This window comes from Bombus vancouverensis, unplaced genomic scaffold (genome assembly GCF_051014615.1).
Source record: "Bombus vancouverensis nearcticus unplaced genomic scaffold, iyBomVanc1_principal scaffold0042, whole genome shotgun sequence".
Lineage (NCBI taxonomy): Eukaryota > Metazoa > Arthropoda > Insecta > Hymenoptera > Apidae > Bombus > Bombus vancouverensis.
Window position 1 is genome coordinate 108,725 of NW_027468933.1, and position 20,814 is coordinate 129,538.

The 20,814-nt window shown below is 36.7% G+C and overlaps 2 protein-coding genes across 2 annotated transcripts; both read left to right on the plus strand.

Moving 5' to 3' along the window:
• Positions 1 to 896: 896 nt before the first annotated feature.
• LOC143304605 (uncharacterized) lies at positions 897 to 7,091 on the plus strand. The gene is made up of 3 exons (XM_076627097.1): positions 897 to 4,794; positions 4,870 to 4,941; positions 5,020 to 7,091. The coding sequence occupies exons 1-3, from the start codon at positions 4,696 to 4,698 to the stop codon at positions 5,431 to 5,433; spliced, it is 585 nt and encodes a 194-aa protein (XP_076483212.1). The 5' UTR covers positions 897 to 4,695; the 3' UTR covers positions 5,434 to 7,091.
• Positions 7,092 to 15,842: 8,751 nt separating this feature from the next.
• LOC143304603 (uncharacterized) lies at positions 15,843 to 17,420 on the plus strand. The gene is made up of 3 exons (XM_076627095.1): positions 15,843 to 16,683; positions 16,759 to 16,830; positions 16,909 to 17,420. Exons 1-3 carry the CDS (start codon positions 16,585 to 16,587, stop codon positions 17,320 to 17,322), a joined length of 585 nt encoding a protein of 194 aa, XP_076483210.1. The 5' UTR covers positions 15,843 to 16,584; the 3' UTR covers positions 17,323 to 17,420.
• The last annotated feature ends 3,394 nt before the right edge of the window (positions 17,421 to 20,814 follow it).

Genomic DNA, 20,814 nt, shown 5'->3' on the forward strand with positions numbered 1-20,814 from the left:
ACAACATACACTACCGCACTACGTTGCCCACTGAAATCACTTTATTCATTGCTTATTTCGGTTATGCGCTAGTTTTAGCTTGTTTAAGTGCACTGTTCGCGGAATCCCTTTTACTTCAATCTTGACGTTCTGGTTCTGCAAGATTTCTAGCACCTTGTATGGTCCAGTATATTGATCGGAGAATTTTCCTTTACTAGGTTCTTTTAGTAGATATATCGAATCTCCTGTTTTAAAATCTTGAGGGTTAATTCGTCGATCGTTAGTCTTAGTTTGGATTTTATCAAATTTTCTCTTGCCATTCGTTGTACAGTGTTAATTTTATTGAACAGATCTTCGAGATATTCTGCGCATGTTGGTTCCGTGTTCTCTTCGATTGTTACTTCACCAATAGGTTCTCTGGCTAGATGTCCGAAACTAATTTGTGCGGGGAGAATTTCGTTCCTTTCCTTCATTTTAGTTTTTATTTTGCGCCAAGACACAGGTTTACTGACATTGATCCAATTATCCAATTGCTTGCTAATAGCATTTAAGATACAAATTTTTGAGAGTGCCGCAGCCATATTAACCCAAAAATATTTTGTATATAGTATAGTGTGATACCATCCATATTTTCCTGGGGGAATCATAAGATCAGCACTACTTACTATGTTACCTACGTCAAATATTAGATGTAGTAACCAATAAAGTATTTTTAATCCAATTATAATCCAATGGCTAGCATATTTATTCAAGTTTTTATATATATCTTCGACTGGTGATTCCCTGTTTTCTCCCTTTTGATTTCTTTGAGCTCGTTGAACTTGCGTTTCTTCAGCTTGAAAATGTTTAGAATCCTTTTCCTTAGTTACCCTTTTTTCTTCTTCATTTATTTTATTCGCAGCACCTTTATTTTTCTCTACCTTTTCAGGATGAATAGTTTTACTGGAAGTGCTTATTATAATTAAATTATTATTTATTTGTATGGAACGTTTAGGAATATTTTTGGTAGATTTGGAATTATTCTTTGAATTTTTATTACAAACCTTTTTGCTTATAGATTCTGTTTTGGATTTAGGGATAGCTATATTTTTATTTTCTATAGTGTGATCTTCCTTGCAATTTAATGATTTGGCTTTGAGTTCGATAAAGTTTCCTTCTGATGGTTTTATAGAAGTTTTTGAGTGAGATGCACTCGCTATCTCTTTTCCTATTATGGTTGAAACATTCACGAAATTCGTGGAGTCTTGGTTTTGTATCTTTGCCAAGTCGAACGTGGAGAGGCGATTTGCACTTCCCAGCGGGTCCAATATCTCTGTGATGTTAGGCAGTGGATAAGCATTGCCTGTCGTCTCGTCGTTCAATCTCCTAGTTTCTGCTTTGTCTGAAAGTTCTTTGGCACTAACATTATTTATCTTGTTTGGTAACTCAGAAAATTTCTCACTCATGATCCTGTCTATGGCACCGTGCGTCCTTTTATTATTTAACGTGACATTATCCCTTATCACAGCAACGGAATGGTGTTTGCATTGAAAAGTTGATTGGTTGAAATGATCAGCATCTCTCTTTTGATTTAGATCTCTATCGAGGTATTTATTTATGCGTTTTTCTTCCCAAGTTATTGCTCTTGTTTCTTTCCTGACATTTTCTTCTATTCCCGGGTTGTTTAGATGTTTCTGCGACGGCGGTACAAATCTCCAGTCCTGGCGGTTGTTTACAGTATAGATACTATTGTATGGTGGATGAGCGTTGTTTTGGTTATAATTATCCGAAGGTGTCGGACGTTGGTATCGAATTCTATTGTTCACTTGTTTCAATTCTCGTGTTGCTTTCACGGCTTAGCGGTACGCATCGTCCAAGGATTGGTATCCTGCTATCTTTACTCGTAAATACACCTCGTTTGGGAGCCCCTTAACGAAAGCTTCCCTCGTGTCTCGATCTATCCTATCTTGAAATACGGTGCCGTACTCGTACCTTTCCCTGTTCATTATCGCCAGCCTGAGATCTTTGACGCGTTCTATGTAGTCCAAAATATCTTCTCCCGGTCGTTGAAATATTGTAGCTAATTCCCCTTTATATTCGTTAACCGTTTTTCCCGGACCGAACATATCTTTTAATTTATTCCCGAAATCGTTTAAACTTATTACTTCTGTGTCTTCTACGGCGAGAAACGCGTGCCCGCGAAGCTTATTCGTTAATAATTTTACTAACTGAGATTCTTGATGCCTAGGAACCATGTTTCGTGCACGCTCGCATGCTCTTAAAAATCGAAATACCGAGGGTCGATGTCCGTCGAACACTGGTACTGTCTCTATTGCATCTTTTAACTTAATTGATTGGGGATTAACTTCTATCGGTATTGTCGCTTGGGAAATTATCGGCGATGATACGGGTGTCTTGATTTCCTTTTTTATTTTCAGTGAACGCACATCGTCTTGTAATTTATTCATTGTTGTACTCATGTCGCGAAAATTCGCATCCCATGCTTTAAGTTTTTCCGATAACATCAAGATCATGCCTTTGTCCAACGATTCTAATTTAGTCGACATTATTTCTTAGGTATATATTTTATCGATAATCGTGACAACTTTAATCCCTTGTGGAGCGAATCGAACCGTTTAAACCAACTTTAATCCTCCGTGGAGCGTATCCCACCGCTGCCACCAAAAATTTATTACTTTACTCTGTTACGTATCTATTTGTTTAAATCGATCAAATTTAAAGTTAAATTTTACTGAAAAATGTTTTTTTTATAGTTTGAGTTTTGAATTTAATCGGAAGGGAAATAAATTGAAATGATATTATTGTGTATTTAATACTGATTTAGATTTCTAATTAATACGGTAGTTGCTGCCACCAGAAATAGTCTAAGGACTATTTCAAAATATTTTATTTTTATTATTTTCTTTTACGCTTAATGGGTAGCGTTAACTGACGCTTAATGCAACTGGTAAACGAATTCCACTTTTCGGCTAACCTGCTATGCGCAGGGATACTAGTACGGGAGAGGATTAAAGCTGGGTACAATAAATATTTTTCCTCGTTGAACGGATTTTTATTTGAATGTAAAATGGCTTAGGTTATTATATATATATTTTATTAGCTAGATAATATATATTTTAGCGTTGCTGGATTGGATAGGAATGTGAGATTTTTCGTTGTTTTATATAAATTTATTTTTACGTTTGACTTCTTCTTCTCTTTTAATTTCGCTGTAGTAGTTTGCCGTTAGGACCGAAACTCAATTCATTTACTACGGTGGATTCTGTCACCACGATTTTCTTGCCTTTTGAGTTTAATAATCGGGGATGATTCTAACGATCCTCTCTGTGTGGGACTCGTGTGATTTCGCAAGCCTTGCCCAAAGACGGGTAATATTTTACCAACAGTGGGAGGAGGAATGCGGAGATCGATGGGTGTTTTCGATAAGCGAAAACACCGTTTGCACAAGCCAACACAGCGAACGATCCTTTGGTTAAATTCTCGAAGGGAAATTGTTCTGTTATATCTCTCTTACAATCGCATGCAATGATGGCAAGAATATCAGTTAATAGCAACGCCGGTATTGTTCTTAATTTTCGATTGACCCCGACGATGTATTTAATAGTCCTTCCTGTGCGGGACTTATGTGATTTCGCAAGCCTTGCCCAAAGGCGGGTAATATTTTACCAACAATGGGAGGAGGAATGCGAAGATCAGTGGATGTTTCAGTAGTTGAAAACACCGTTCGCACAAGCCGACACAGCGGACAACTCTTTTGTTAAAAGTTTAAACAATGATTCTATCTTCAAAACCGTTCGCGAAAATAAAACGAAATCGATGATAGGAAGTTCTAATTCAATTCTCGAGGGCAACGAGATTACCAGAGAAGAAGGAAATTTTCAAAATTAATTTTCTTACCTTGAGGAGTAGGTGCTGTCTGGTGCCATTGCCTCAGCCGCTCCGGTGGTCGTCGAAGTTTTGTTGAGTTTATTATTTGAACTCGAATATAGTTTACTATCAACTCTTACTTTATTTATCTATTTTAATACAGACTGAGCAATTCACTTAGCTGGATTAATACCGCAATTACAATGCGCGTTTGTGTTTAAACGATGAAATGAGGACTTCAAAGATAAAATTTTCTTTTTACTTAGTCGCGACTCTCTTTTCTTGACCGAAAAAATTAAGACCCCGAAACGCAAAATACTATACAAAATTTCTAAACGCAGTGACGAGCGCAATAACGAACGTAGTAATAAATTAATAATGGGCCGTAATAACAAACGATCACAAGAATTATGAACAAACTAATGAGCGAAGAATAATGAGCCGTAAGGAATGAACACTATAAAAAATGAACGAACGCAAATTATAAGAAGAATGGACACTATAATAATGAACAAAGAATAATGAACCGTAATAAGAATGTTCACCAGAATAATAATGAGCGCTGCGCTATGTTGCTACGCTTATTTATAATGCCATCCCCCACGGGGTGGTGGTCCACTGGGGGTACGCTTCCGTGGGAATCGGGATGTTGCAGTTTGGGCTTCTTGGAATCGTACGTGACAAAATGCAAATTCCATATTTCGACTTAGTATTTATCAGTCCTGTGTTCCGCTGAGCTAGCGTCTAGGAGATTTGAAGCATTCCACGCTGATCTAATCCTTTCCACGAGAAACTTCCACGTGCTGTACCGTGGGAATTACCGGTGTTCTTCGGCGCGTGGAAGGGCTGATGGCTGCAGCATCATTATCATTTCAATGTTTACTGGGTAAACACGCGCAGCTCCGCTGCTCTCCCATAACAAGGACCTCCTCCTTCGAGTTGTTTTGCGTAAGTTTGGATGTTTGCATATTAAGGTTGTTTTTGTGATTTTGATTGTTTTTTCCTTTTTTGCTATTTCCCTAGGCTTCGGTGATCGACGTTCGAACAATGTTTGCGGAGTCGTTTCCATCAGAGGTTCCTTTCCAGACTTCCCTGGTACGTATTTAGTCTTGTTTTTAGTCCGCTTGATTCGTCCTGTTTCGTTTTATTTAAAATATACCGTGTTGTTCTCAGCCCAAGCGAAAGAGGGATTCCGAAGAACCCATGGGCGACTCGGGAGGACCAATCAAACGCATGCGGCCCTGTGATAAACCACGAGTATCAGAGTGGTTGGAGGAACTATTCAACATTGGTGCCGAGGCCGTGTCGAAATTGGGCTTTGACGATTTGGTTACTTTCGACGAGAATTTCTTCGATGCAGAGACCGTCGTATTGGAGAGGGAACCCCCTCTGGTTGAAATCGTTGATACCGATCGTTGCGTGAAAGTTCGTTTTGCGAATGAAATTCCCGAAGAGGTTTTGGAGGCACATCTTCGTTACCACGCTTCTGGGAGAAAGGGAATTTCCCCTGTTGTGCGCTATTGGTGTATGCGTGAGTTCAGCGAACTTTATCCCGGAGCTCCTTGCTTCGATTTTGATTTAGTGTAGCTGCTTCAATTTCGTTGGTTCGCTGTTTGATGTTCCTTATTATTATTAATTTTTTGATGTATTTTGTTTTGTGTTCAATATATATATATATATATATATATATATTTTGAATGTGATAGTGTTAGGTTATCTATTTTACGTTTGTTATTTTTTTCAATTTTATATTTCCCCCCTTTTAATTAATTATATATATATATTTTTTTTTTACATTTGTAGTTGCGCATAGAATTTATTAAAGAAAAGTGTTAACAATGTGTTTTCATGATTTGTTTCTCGCGCCTGACTTCCATTAATCCCTAATATTCCTGTCGCCATGACGCGTGTAAATCCAACATGGCTGCTCATAGATGTCATCAGTAAAGTTTTTAGTGACGGGTCTTTAGTTTTGTTTGATATCGAAGTAATTTTTCGTCTGTCGCTCGTTTTTCCTTATTCTACCGCAATTGGAACATTTATTTATTAATATTGTTTTAAAGTGACAATAGTATAATATGTATATATATATATATATATGTTTATGTTGTGTGTCACTTCAATATGGCTAATGTTTTGTAATTCTTCGATTGCGTTATTTATTGTTTTGAGTAGTTTATTTTATAGAGTATTCGATAATATAAAACATATGCACTCACACATACATACATATATATATATATATATATATTTATATATATATATATACGTATTTATATGTATATTTCTCTCGTTCATGTAGTGTTCGTACGAAATGAAATGTTAATTATTTATTTTATATTAATTTCATTTAATAAGATAGAACACGCACCCGCACACGTATATATGTATATATTTCTGGCAAAGTGATTTTCATTTAGATTCTTTTGTGATATAGTGTTGTGTATTTGAGGTTATGTGTCAATCATTTGATTTCATATATACATATATATTTTGTATTGTGACAACATAGTATTGAAGGTTTTGTTTCTAGATTATTGTGCGTTTAATGTGTGTTTACATATTTGTGCTTGATGACAGAATTTCTGTAAGCAATTCCTCAAGTCGTTGCGGTGTTAATTATTTTGAGCGTTTGGCCTGTCGACAGGTTGTCGCTTGGTCCCAAGTGTTGCGTTGTGTGTTCTATTTTTTTTGTAGATTATTAATAGTGGTTTTAGTTTAGAAAATAGATTATTTATATGTTTATATAGAGACATGCATGTTTCATAATGTAGTTCTTATTTTATAATGCTTTACCGGCATGTAGGCTAGTTTTAAATATGTATTTCAGATTGTAGAATGCACATAGATTAGTAGTAGTTTAGAATATAGATTTTTATATGTTTATATAGAGACATGCATGTTTCGTAGCGTAGTTCTTATTTTATAACTCTTTACCGGAACGTAGGCTAGTTTTAAGTATGTTTCTGTTTAATAGAATGCGCACACATATATATATGTTTCTGACAATGTAACTTTTATTTCTTTAATAATACAATATTGTATGTTTTATGTATTCGTTAGACTATTAGTTTTTAACTTCGTATATACTTATATTTCATAAATTGATAATATTGTATTTGTTGCATAGTATTATAAGCACTAACACTAATATTTACTAGTTTATTACATATCTAGCATATATGTTTATACTTATATGTAACTCTCCAAGTTGATTGATTAAAATATATTTATATATACATGTATTTCTGGCGCTTCAATTATTTCCCTTTTTGTAGTTATTCTTATTTCCTGGTTTATTTGTTTGGTTCGTAACTCGTTCAATCCGTTAGCTGGTTTTATTTATTTTATTTTATACTGGTTGGATTTATTAGTCGCCCTCGCTTTGTTAATCCTTCCTTTAGTTTCGTAGCGCCGTGTGTTCGTTTGTGCATTCAAATCTTTATTCGCGCGTTTTGTATAGAATAGTTTTCTTGTTCTTGTTACGGCGCGTGCGGAGCGCGGGACGTGACACCCCCGCCCTTGGAGTTCAAATTTCCAAAGGAAATTTGACTGATGGTGTCTCTGAGTTCGCTCAAGGCGGACGTAGATGGCGTTGGTTGTTAAGTGACTACCGGTGTTATCGATATCCCTCGAGGTTGTACTGTTTGATCATCGATATTTCGTTTTCTTTTGAGGTATAGTAGCAGGTGGGTAACTGAGCCGCATATTGCTCCTAATAGGGCGATTCCACATCCGTAAGTTTCACGTAACTGGTATCCGTGTATGGCTATATCTATTATCGTCTTGATTAGTTTAAATATTACAAGTATTCCAAATATTGCTGCACTGACAGTTCCAAATTCCATAAAACCAATCCATAAGCTTGATACGGTATTTTTTGCTATTGTCGTTAATGTGTTTTCGTCCATCATTCCCAGGATGTTTACTGTTCCAGGGACGATTGTTTTTCCTGTTGCTCCTCTGGCCAATGTGTTCAAAACTGCAGATTTTTCTGCCGGGAACATGACGTGGTCCCGTAGTGCATCGAGGTCTTTTTGGGTATATATTCCGCTCGTGGCCAACGACGATGGTGCTGAATATTGCCACGTTTGGCGTACGTCCGGGCGGAGTTCCTGTGGTGCAATTGTTTCCATGGGTTTTGGTACGAATTTGTGCCAGAGTCCGTCGATATTGTATAGCGTAGGTAGTACCGCGCTACATTCTCTGTGGTTTCCGTGTTGCGTTAGGATGTGTGTTTTTGGCGTTAAAAATGCGGTGCGATTCCCTTGCCAAACGGGTAGCTCCGAGTAGCATTCTGTTGTATGTCGTACTTTTACTTGTACCGGAATGCATTTGACTATGTGGACTGCTTCTCCTGCGATCAGGGCCATGTGTCCTGGGGTTTTGGATATGGTATATGCAAATTCATCGGGCAGTAAGATCGCTAAGCTTAAAGCATTTTCTATTAGTTTCTTCTGCGTGGTACATCTTTGTGTCAGTACATCATGGTACAATGTTGTCATTTGTCGTTTAATATGTTTCTCTACGTAAATGAATTTTGAGTTGACGTATGCGAATATGTCCAAGTTTTCGACTGCTGTCTTGCTTTTGGAGATAAACGTATTTCCTCTTGTTGTTTCAACTATTTGGGGTGTTCGGTGGATAGTAGGGTATATCCACACAGTGGCTGTTCTCCGGTTTTAGTCAGTGCAAATGTTACTTCTTGCGTTGTTAGTGCGTAAACTGGTTGTGCTGATTCTCTGTTGGTTTTTATTTCCTGGATCTTTGTAGCAATTCCTTCATATAGCACATCGTACTGATCAAATTTGCATGGTGAGGGTGGTTGTGGTTGCCAATAAGTGTATCCGTCTTCAGCGTCTAGACAGTTTCCTTCGCTAAAGGTACATACTGTTCCTGATTTCAGTAGAATTTTGTTCGCCTCGATCCGTACTGGCACAACTGCTGATTTTAAACTTATCCTTACTGTTGCTTGTACGACGACCTTTTCCCAGCTCCCGTATGGGTCTACATACTGTGTTCCCTGGCAGCTGCCGTCGTCTGTTAGCTTGCCGGCTAGGACAAGCGACCTTGTTTCTGTTGCATTATCTTTTAGGCCAACTATAAGGTTTTGTGGTCCGAGTGAAAATGTGCCGTCTTGGTGCATCCTTGCACATTGTTGGTCGGTTGTTTCATGGAGGTATTCGGCGAATCCGTTATGCACTGCCGACGTGTGAAAGTGCATGCCACAGTAATATACAATTCGAGTTATTTGCACCTTGCATTGCCTTACGTTGGTAAATTCAAATTCTGAGAGTTGAAGTAGTTGTATATAAATATCTTGGGTTTCAGTCATTGTAGGCTGTATGCTGCAGTCCCCGATGGAGTTTAGAGAGATAGTGGTAACATTGAGGTGGTTGCCATTGCAGTCATATCCTACCAGGCCGTATGCTATTTTGATGAGGGTAAGTACGATGACCAGGCGATTCATCTTCCTATTAACAATTTATTAAATTGTTTCTTACTCTCGAGTTTATTAGAAATAAGAATAATCTTTTATTATTATTAATATATATAAAAAAAAATTTATATTTATATGTTTTTTTTTTTTTTTGTTAAAACTTATTATCGGTGAAAATAAATACCATGAATGCTACCTGGGTTATAATTATATACGTATATGCATACGTATTGCTAAGTAATATAGATGAGATTTGTTTTATCGTTATAAATATATAAGTATATATTATCTATAGGAATAGATATTACAATTATAGCTTGTCTTTGAATATATATATATGTGCGTGTAATGGTAAATATGACGACTTATTTTACGAGTCACTCGGATTATCAATGGAAGTGAGTGTCATAGATATCGCCTACTTTACAACATGCGTGCATATATATATTGGTAAACATAAGTGAAAATTATATGCATAATTATAAATGTCGTTTGTTTACAGGTGGATAGCATCAGTATTTGGTCTTGTGCGTAGCATACAAGTACTTTATAGTTCTACGGCGCGGATTGCTATTCCTTGAACTAAAAAGTTTCTTTCAAGGTGAGTTAGATTAGTGTAAACGATCATGCATTGGAGGCATGATATAGCGGGTTGTAGGTCCGCTAGGTTTATATCACACATACGACAGTATGATATTCGTGTTCTTGCGGATACTCCGCATATGAAATGAGTGGGTGGGTCGTCACATAGGTCCTGGTGGTCTGGATCTAAGTTATCGAAACAGTCTTGACAAAGATGACCGTTATCTAAATGGTAGACAGAACGTATCAACCGAACACAGAGGCAAGACTGAACATCCTCCGTCGCTTCCAGATCGAATGCGGGTACGGGCCCGTCTGAGTCCTCTATATTAGGGTCGATGAACTCGCCACCTGTTCTGGACATACATACGAAAACAGTTAATATATATATTTTATAATTTTTTATAAGTTTTGTTCGGACCTATCCCTTTGTACAAATACTGTATCCCTGTATGTGGTATAATATATAATATGTTATGGTTATGTTAGTTGTTGTTTATTATATATATTTTCCTTATCTCTCTCTTTTTTTTTCTTTTTTTTTTATTATTTTTTTTTTTGTGTTCAGTACCTAGCATTGCTATTATAATGCTGTATTACATTGTATTAGCTATTATTTGTGTTGGGGTGCGTGCGACGAATTTTCAACATGGTCGCTTGCGTGTATCGTTTGTTTAATGTCAACAGTAGCGTGTTGTTGAAATAGTTAATTTGTTAATCATTATAGTTTATTTTGTAGTGTTTCTGTAATATTGTTTGTGTTTCATGATATTGTGTGTGTCAATACCGTGTGCTACCTTAATGCGATAGCATAGATTGTGTTGTTTTCGAATTTCGATAGTCATTGTTTTGATTATACGTGACTCGCATTTATATAAATCTTGTTTAATTTAGTTAATGTTTTTTTTCTTTTTTTTTTGTGTATTGTGTTACCAGATATTTTGTGTAACGTAACTTTATTCCTTTGCACCGAGTTCAGTCATGTTGTTAATATTTAGTTAGTCTATCTTGATTAATTTCTAACTTATTCCTGTGTTTATTAACCTTTCTTATTTTCCCTATTAATTTATTATTGCATGTACTTGCTATTTGCTATTATTTTGTGTATGATATGAGTTAGTTCCCTTATTAGTGATTAAAACCTACTTGTTAGATTAACATTGTCTGTAATTCTTCAGATTCTACTCTTCCGATGCTGCATCACTTACCTAGATCATTCCCACAACATCACCTGATTCTTCGATATGCCTTGGATACTTACTACGGTTGTCTTCAATCGTCTTATATCTGTGGCCATAAAGGTACTGTTTAGTTTATTTAGTTTAATATGTGTATAATGCATTGTGTGTGCGACCGCTATTGTGTATTACAAAATCCACTTCTACATGTTAGATATAATAATATAACAATACTACGTAGATTAATACATAATAAGATATCCTTTTACTTTCAATTAATCTATCTTAATTATTTTCTAACCACTTTCTACACTTATCAGCTATTTTATTTCTTCTTGTTAATCTGCGACATTCATGCATGTACACTTCCTTGTATGGTGATTAATTGTTCACGAGGTAAGTTGCACTTCCACTGTTTTAGTTATTCGTTGAACTAACACGTTTTACATTCAAACAGTAATCGGATCATTTGTAATAAACTTCTTTTTCTTTTCAGGTTTCCGCCATCTGTGTTGTTCGACGAACAGTGCCATGCTTCCATAGTATTGTTATAACATTTAGTACTGTTGTATTTTGCATTAAGGCAGTTGAAGTTAATTTGTTCATTTATTTTTCAGCTGGCTGTTGTACATGGTGTTTCGCAAACCGAGATCCATAACCTATTTTGCACGTAAACCTTCTCGTATGATGATTACTTGTTCACAAGGTAACTTTCACTTTCACTCTTTTAATTATTTATTGAATCAACACGTTTTATATTCAAACAATAATTAGAGTACATATAATAATTTTTCCTTTTCTCTTTTAGGTGTTCGATATCTGTATTATTCGACGAACAGCACTACAACATACACTACCGCACTACGTTGCCCACTGAAATCACTTTATTCATTGCTTATTTCGGTTATGCGCTAGTTTTAGCTTGTTTAAGTGCACTGTTCGCGGAATCCCTTTTACTTCAATCTTGACGTTCTGGTTCTGCAAGATTTCTAGCACCTTGTATGGTCCAGTATATTGATCGGAGAATTTTCCTTTACTAGGTTCTTTTAGTAGATATATCGAATCTCCTGTTTTAAAATCTTGAGGGTTAATTCGTCGATCGTTAGTCTTAGTTTGGATTTTATCAAATTTTCTCTTGCCATTCGTTGTACAGTGTTAATTTTATTGAACAGATCTTCGAGATATTCTGCGCATGTTGGTTCCGTGTTCTCTTCGATTGTTACTTCACCAATAGGTTCTCTGGCTAGATGTCCGAAACTAATTTGTGCGGGGAGAATTTCGTTCCTTTCCTTCATTTTAGTTTTTATTTTGCGCCAAGACACAGGTTTACTGACATTGATCCAATTATCCAATTGCTTGCTAATAGCATTTAAGATACAAATTTTTGAGAGTGCCGCAGCCATATTAACCCAAAAATATTTTGTATATAGTATAGTGTGATACCATCCATATTTTCCTGGGGGAATCATAAGATCAGCACTACTTACTATGTTACCTACGTCAAATATTAGATGTAGTAACCAATAAAGTATTTTTAATCCAATTATAATCCAATGGCTAGCATATTTATTCAAGTTTTTATATATATCTTCGACTGGTGATTCCCTGTTTTCTCCCTTTTGATTTCTTTGAGCTCGTTGAACTTGCGTTTCTTCAGCTTGAAAATGTTTAGAATCCTTTTCCTTAGTTACCCTTTTTTCTTCTTCATTTATTTTATTCGCAGCACCTTTATTTTTCTCTACCTTTTCAGGATGAATAGTTTTACTGGAAGTGCTTATTATAATTAAATTATTATTTATTTGTATGGAACGTTTAGGAATATTTTTGGTAGATTTGGAATTATTCTTTGAATTTTTATTACAAACCTTTTTGCTTATAGATTCTGTTTTGGATTTAGGGATAGCTATATTTTTATTTTCTATAGTGTGATCTTCCTTGCAATTTAATGATTTGGCTTTGAGTTCGATAAAGTTTCCTTCTGATGGTTTTATAGAAGTTTTTGAGTGAGATGCACTCGCTATCTCTTTTCCTATTATGGTTGAAACATTCACGAAATTCGTGGAGTCTTGGTTTTGTATCTTTGCCAAGTCGAACGTGGAGAGGCGATTTGCACTTCCCAGCGGGTCCAATATCTCTGTGATGTTAGGCAGTGGATAAGCATTGCCTGTCGTCTCGTCGTTCAATCTCCTAGTTTCTGCTTTGTCTGAAAGTTCTTTGGCACTAACATTATTTATCTTGTTTGGTAACTCAGAAAATTTCTCACTCATGATCCTGTCTATGGCACCGTGCGTCCTTTTATTATTTAACGTGACATTATCCCTTATCACAGCAACGGAATGGTGTTTGCATTGAAAAGTTGATTGGTTGAAATGATCAGCATCTCTCTTTTGATTTAGATCTCTATCGAGGTATTTATTTATGCGTTTTTCTTCCCAAGTTATTGCTCTTGTTTCTTTCCTGACATTTTCTTCTATTCCCGGGTTGTTTAGATGTTTCTGCGACGGCGGTACAAATCTCCAGTCCTGGCGGTTGTTTACAATATAGATACTATTGTATGGTGGATGAGCGTTGTTTTGGTTATAATTATCCGAAGGTGTCGGACGTTGGTATCGAATTCTATTGTTCACTTGTTTTAATTCTCGTGTTGCTTTCACGGCTTAGCGGTACGCATCGTCCAAGGATTGGTATCCTGCTATCTTTACTCGTAAATACACCTCGTTTGGGAGCCCCTTAACGAAAGCTTCCCTCGTGTCTCGATGTATCCTATCTTGAAATACGGTGCCGTACTCGTACCTTTCCCTGTTCATTATCGCCAGCCTGAGATCTTTGACGCGTTCTATGTAGTCCAAAATATCTTCTCCCGGTCGTTGAAATATTGTAGCTAATTCCCCTTTATATTCGTTAACCGTTTTTCCCGGACCGAACATATCTTTTAATTTATTCCCGAAATCGTTTAAACTTATTACTTCTGTGTCTTCTACGGCGAGAAACGCGTGCCCGCGAAGCTTATTCGTTAATAATTTTACTAACTGAGATTCTTGATGCCTAGGAACCATGTTTCGTGCACGCTCGCATGCTCTTAAAAATCGAAATACCGAGGGTCGATGTCCGTCGAACACTGGTACTGTCTCTATTGCATCTTTTAACTTAATTGATTGGGGATTAACTTCTATCGGTATTGTCGCTTGGGAAATTATCGGCGATGATACGGGTGTCTTGATTTCCTTTTTTATTTTCAGTGAACGCACATCGTCTTGTAATTTATTCATTGTTGTACTCATGTCGCGAAAATTCGCATCCCATGCTTTAAGTTTTTCCGATAACATCAAGATCATGCCTTTGTCCAACGATTCTAATTTAGTCGACATTATTTCTTAGGTATATATTTTATCGATAATCGTGACAACTTTAATCCCTTGTGGAGCGAATCGAACCGTTTAAACCAACTTTAATCCTCCGTGGAGCGTATCCCACCGCTGCCACCAAAAATTTATTACTTTACTCTGTTACGTATCTATTTGTTTAAATCGATCAAATTTAAAGTTAAATTTTACTGAAAAATGTTTTTTTTATAGTTTGAGTTTTGAATTTAATCGGAAGGGAAATAAATTGAAATGATATTATTGTGTATTTAATACTGATTTAGATTTCTAATTAATACGGTAGTTGCTGCCACCAGAAATAGTCTAAGGACTATTTCAAAATATTTTATTTTTATTATTTTCTTTTACGCTTAATGGGTAGCGTTAACTGACGCTTAATGCAACTGGTAAACGAATTCCACTTTTCGGCTAACCTGCTATGCGCAGGGATACTAGTACGGGAGAGGATTAAAGCTGGGTACAATAAATATTTTTCCTCGTTGAACGGATTTTTATTTGAATGTAAAATGGCTTAGGTTATTATATATATATTTTATTAGCTAGATAATATATATTTTAGCGTTGCTGGATTGGATAGGAATGTGAGATTTTTCGTTGTTTTATATAAATTTATTTTTACGTTTGACTTCTTCTTCTCTTTTAATTTCGCTGTAGTAGTTTGCCGTTAGGACCGAAACTCAATTCATTTACTACGGTGGATTCTGTCACCACGATTTTCTTGCCTTTTGAGTTTAATAATCGGGGATGATTCTAACGATCCTCTCTGTGTGGGACTCGTGTGATTTCGCAAGCCTTGCCCAAAGACGGGTAATATTTTACCAACAGTGGGAGGAGGAATGCGGAGATCGATGGGTGTTTTCGATAAGCGAAAACACCGTTTGCACAAGCCAACACAGCGAACGATCCTTTGGTTAAATTCTCGAAGGGAAATTGTTCTGTTATATCTCTCTTACAATCGCATGCAATGATGGCAAGAATATCAGTTAATAGCAACGCCGGTATTGTTCTTAATTTTCGATTGACCCCGACGATGTATTTAATAGTCCTTCCTGTGCGGGACTTATGTGATTTCGCAAGCCTTGCCCAAAGGCGGGTAATATTTTACCAACAATGGGAGGAGGAATGCGAAGATCAGTGGATGTTTCAGTAGTTGAAAACACCGTTCGCACAAGCCGACACAGCGGACAACTCTTTTGTTAAAAGTTTAAACAATGATTCTATCTTCACAACCGTTCGCGAAAATAAAACGAAATCGATGATAGGAAGTTCTAATTCAATTCTCGAGGGCAACGAGATTACCAGAGAAGAAGGAAATTTTCAAAATTAATTTTCTTACCTTGAGGAGTAGGTGCTGTCTGGTGCCATTGCCTCAGCCGCTCCGGTGGTCGTCGAAGTTTTGTTGAGTTTATTATTTGAACTCGAATATAGTTTACTATCAACTCTTACTTTATTTATCTATTTTAATACAGACTGAGCAATTCACTTAGCTGGATTAATACCGCAATTACAATGCGCGTTTGTGTTTAAACGATGAAATGAGGACTTCAAAGATAAAATTTTCTTTTTACTTAGTCGCGACTCTCTTTTCTTGACCGAAAAAATTAAGACCCCGAAACGCAAAATACTATACAAAATTTCTAAACGCAGTGACGAGCGCAATAACGAACGTAGTAATAAATTAATAATGGGCCGTAATAACAAACGATCACAAGAATTATGAACAAACTAATGAGCGAAGAATAATGAGCCGTAAGGAATGAACACTATAAAAAATGAACGAACGCAAATTATAAGAAGAATGGACACTATAATAATGAACAAAGAATAATGAACCGTAATAAGAATGTTCACCAGAATAATAATGAGCGCTGCGCTATGTTGCTACGCTTATTTATAATGCCATCCCCCACGGGGTGGTGGTCCACTGGGGGTACGCTTCCGTGGGAATCGGGATGTTGCAGTTTGGGCTTCTTGGAATCGTACGTGACAAAATGCAAATTCCATATTTCGACTTAGTATTTATCAGTCCTGTGTTCCGCTGAGCTAGCGTCTAGGAGATTTGAAGCATTCCACGCTGATCTAATCCTTTCCACGAGAAACTTCCACGTGCTGTACCGTGGGAATTACCGGTGTTCTTCGGCGCGTGGAAGGGCTGATGGCTGCAGCATCATTATCATTTCAATGTTTACTGGGTAAACACGCGCAGCTCCGCTGCTCTCCCATAACAAGGACCTCCTCCTTCGAGTTGTTTTGCGTAAGTTTGGATGTTTGCATATTAAGGTTGTTTTTGTGATTTTGATTGTTTTTTCCTTTTTTGCTATTTCCCTAGGCTTCGGTGATCGACGTTCGAACAATGTTTGCGGAGTCGTTTCCATCAGAGGTTCCTTTCCAGACTTCCCTGGTACGTATTTAGTCTTGTTTTTAGTCCGCTTGATTCGTCCTGTTTCGTTTTATTTAAAATATACCGTGTTGTTCTCAGCCCAAGCGAAAGAGGGATTCCGAAGAACCCATGGGCGACTCGGGAGGACCAATCAAACGCATGCGGCCCTGTGATAAACCACGAGTATCAGAGTGGTTGGAGGAACTATTCAACATTGGTGCCGAGGCCGTGTCGAAATTGGGCTTTGACGATTTGGTTACTTTCGACGAGAATTTCTTCGATGCAGAGACCGTCGTATTGGAGAGGGAACCCCCTCTGGTTGAAATCGTTGATACCGATCGTTGCGTGAAAGTTCGTTTTGCGAATGAAATTCCCGAAGAGGTTTTGGAGGCACATCTTCGTCACCACGCTTCTGGGAGAAAGGGAATTTCCCCTGTTGTGCGCTATTGGTGTATGCGTGAGTTCAGCGAACTTTATCCCGGAGCTCCTTGCTTCGATTTTGATTTAGTGTAGCTGCTTCAATTTCGTTGGTTCGCTGTTTGATGTTCCTTATTATTATTAATTTTTTGATGTATTTTGTTTTGTGTTCAATATATATATTTATATATATTTTGAATGTGATAGTGCTAGGTTATCTATTATCTAAATATATATATATATATATATATATATATATATATATATATTTTGAATGTGATAGTGTTAGGTTATCTATTTTTCGTTTCTTATTTTTTTCAATTTTATATTTCCCCCCTTTTAATTAATTATATATATATATATTTTTTTTTACATTTGTAGTTGCGCATAGAATTTATTAAAGAAAAGTGTTAACAATGTGTTTTCATGATTTGTTTCTCGCGCCTGACTTTCATTAATCCCTAACATTCCTGTCGCCATGACGCGTGTAAATCCAACATGGCTGCTCATAAATGTCATCAGTAAAGTTTTTAGTGACGGGTCTTTAGTTTTGTTTGATATCGAAGTAATTTTTCGTCTGTCGCTCGTTTTTCCTTATTCTACCGCAATTAGAACATTTATTTATTAATATTGTTTTAAAGTGACAATAGTATAATATGTATATATATGTCGGAGATGAAATGAAAACCGGAGCCTTCCCTATGCAATTTTGAGAAAGCCTTTTAATGCTTTAGCCCAGATTTTATCATAACTGTAATTAAGTAATTGTCATCTGTAATTGTTTGACATTTGTGAAAAGCGAAAGTGGGTTCGAGGTGACAACTGGTCGCTGAACGTAGCCACGGTCACGGGATAAACGTTTTGCCTGACGAAGGTGTGAATCGGTTGTATTGTTCTCCCTAGAAATCACATAGAATTGTACTTTAGAGATGTCGATATAATGGGACACACGTTGTATGAGGAATCAATCTCCAGACAGAAACTGCCTAGCAACGGCGTTTGGATCTTTCTCGATGTTTCCAAGGAGTATATAACAAACTTTTGACAGATATTGCCTAGCAACAACGATTGGAACCTTCTCGATGTGTCCAGCGAGAATGTAACAAACAAATGCAGTCGTATTACGAAAAAGATTTTAATCAGAGAGGCATTCGTGTGGTCGCCTTGGAAAGTGATACATCGAGTAATTTTTTCCGAGTGATTCGGCAAACGTATTTTTGAGTTATAAAATTGTTTAAAGTTTTCCCGTTGACCGTGTATTCGTTTGAACCCCGGATCATTGTTTATAGCGTAAATTAAATTCAATATTTGTAAATTTATCAATCGTTAATTTTCATTATTCGTTAAATTAGTAAATCGTAAGATATATTATTCGTTTCTTTATTGTTCGATAAAACTTATTATTCTTTAATCTAATTAATAATTTAATTTATCATTTGTTAATCAATCATATCATTTACAAAATTCATTATTCATAATATTTGTAAAACCTTGTTTATTCGTGTAAATATATTCTCTGTTTTGTAAAACAATGGCTAATTCAAATGAAGAAACATTACGTGATTCAAATCTTCATATTAACCCGACATATATATATATATGTTTATGTTGTGTGTCACTTCAATATGGCTAATGTTTTGTAATTCTTCGATTGCGTTATTTATTGTTTTGAGTAGTTTATTTTATAGAGTATTCGATAATATAAATATATATATATATACGTATTCATATGCATATTTCTCTTGGCAGTGTAGTACTCATACGAAATGAAATGTCAATTATTTATTTATCCTTTACCGCAATGTAGGCTAGTTTTAAGTATGTATCTTAGATTATCGGTTTGATAGAATTCGCACACATATATATATTTCTGACAATGTAACCTTCATTTCTTTAATAATACAATATTGTATGTTTTATGTATTCGTTAAACAATTAGTTTTTGACTTCATGTATACTTATATTTCATAAATTGATAATATTGTATTTATTGCATAGTATTGGAAGCACTGTCTCTAATATTTACTAGGTTATTACATGTTCGGCATATATGTTTATACTTATATGTAACTCTCCAAATTGATTGATTGAAATATATTTATATATATATATATATATATATTCCTGGCGTTTCAATTATTTTCCCCTTTTGTAGTTATTCTTATTTCCTGGTTTATTTAGAATTGTGTGTATATGTATTTTGTTTATCCTGTTGCTCCTCTGGCCAATGCGTTCAAGACTGCAGATTTTCTGCCGGGAACATGACGTGGTCCCGTAGTGCATCGAGGTCTTTTGGGTATATATTCCGCTCGTGGCCAACGACGATGGTGCTGAATATCGCCACGTTTGGCGCACGTCCGGGCGGAGTTCCTGTGGTGCGATTCCTTTGCCAAAAGGGTAGTTCCGAGTAGCATTTTGTTGTATGTCGTACCTTTACTTGTACCGGAATGCATTTGACTATATGGACCGCTTCTCCTGCGATCAATGTTGAGAAATGTTAAGTTGGTATGATCGCTGCTTACTACAAGCTAAGTTGGTACGACTTCTAACGACGCTCTTTTGTCTTAGAAGTCGACCACATTGTTCTATTGACTTGGAGATTCCTGTGTGGTAAGACGTGTTATAAGACTGAAATATATTGGAGAAAACGAATCTAAGTGAATCGTTATTTTATAAACCCAAAACCTTATTAAATAACAGGTTATGGGCCCAGAGCAGTAAACTGCGGGGAAAAACGGTATTATTTTTTTGAGTTTTTTGTGTTTTCTAAGACAATCCGAGAAGACACCACGCCATGGCCGATCACGACAAAGTAAGTGATGTGGACAACGATATGAAGCCGGTTCTAAGAAAGGGGAATTACGAGTATTGGAAGACAATGACGGAAGCCTCGCTAATTTTCCTGGGTTGCTGGGAGGCAATAGAACCAGGATTTACGGAAGCGCAAAGGCTGGACCCAGAATGCATGAGGAAGGATAACATGGCACGTGCATATCATTTCCGACATATTCGCCCCGAATATATCGGAGAAATTAAATCCTTGAAGACAGCGAGGGATTGTTGGAAGGCGCTAGAGGACGTGCATGGAAGGTCCACGTCGATGGACACTGTCCTATGCATACGGGAACTGGGTACCATAGAAAAAACCCCGATATGGACGTCGCAAAATACTGCGGAAAGATATACGATCTGTGCGAAAAAATTTCCAACGCAGGTTTAAGAATCGAAGACCACATGATGGCGTGTTTCATCTTAGCCGGCCTCGTGGCGGACCCAAACTACACGACATATCTTAGGACGGTAAGACTCGATAAGAATCTAACCTCGAGGGTCGTGAAATCCGATCTCCTACTTGAGGAAAGGAGAATGGAAGCGGCCATGTGTCCCTCCGAGAAGAACAGTGCAATGGCGGCTTGCAAACAATCGAAGACCAAGCCCCAACAAAATCAAGATGGCGCTAAGAAAAAGCACAAAAACCCAAAGGATAAAAAATGCTATAAATGTGGAAAACGAGGCCACATATCGTACAACTGCCATGAGGGAAAAGAAGACAAGGAAGAGAAAGACCCAGAAAACAAAGCGGAGAAA

What these genes read in the sequence shown, in the direction of transcription:
- LOC143304603 (XM_076627095.1), top strand. Translation starts at nt 16,585, where the DNA reads ATGGCTGCAGCATCATTATCATTTCAATGTTTACTGGGTAAACACGCG. An exon ending in CCTCCTTCGAGTTGTTTTGC is followed by an intron (nt 16,684 to 16,758) that starts GTAAGTTTGGAT and finishes CTATTTCCCTAG; the next exon opens with GCTTCGGTGATCGACGTTCG. An exon ending in TTCCTTTCCAGACTTCCCTG is followed by an intron (nt 16,831 to 16,908) that starts GTACGTATTTAG and finishes TGTTGTTCTCAG; the next exon opens with CCCAAGCGAAAGAGGGATTC.
- LOC143304605 (XM_076627097.1), top strand. Translation starts at nt 4,696, where the DNA reads ATGGCTGCAGCATCATTATCATTTCAATGTTTACTGGGTAAACACGCG. An exon ending in CCTCCTTCGAGTTGTTTTGC is followed by an intron (nt 4,795 to 4,869) that starts GTAAGTTTGGAT and finishes CTATTTCCCTAG; the next exon opens with GCTTCGGTGATCGACGTTCG. An exon ending in TTCCTTTCCAGACTTCCCTG is followed by an intron (nt 4,942 to 5,019) that starts GTACGTATTTAG and finishes TGTTGTTCTCAG; the next exon opens with CCCAAGCGAAAGAGGGATTC.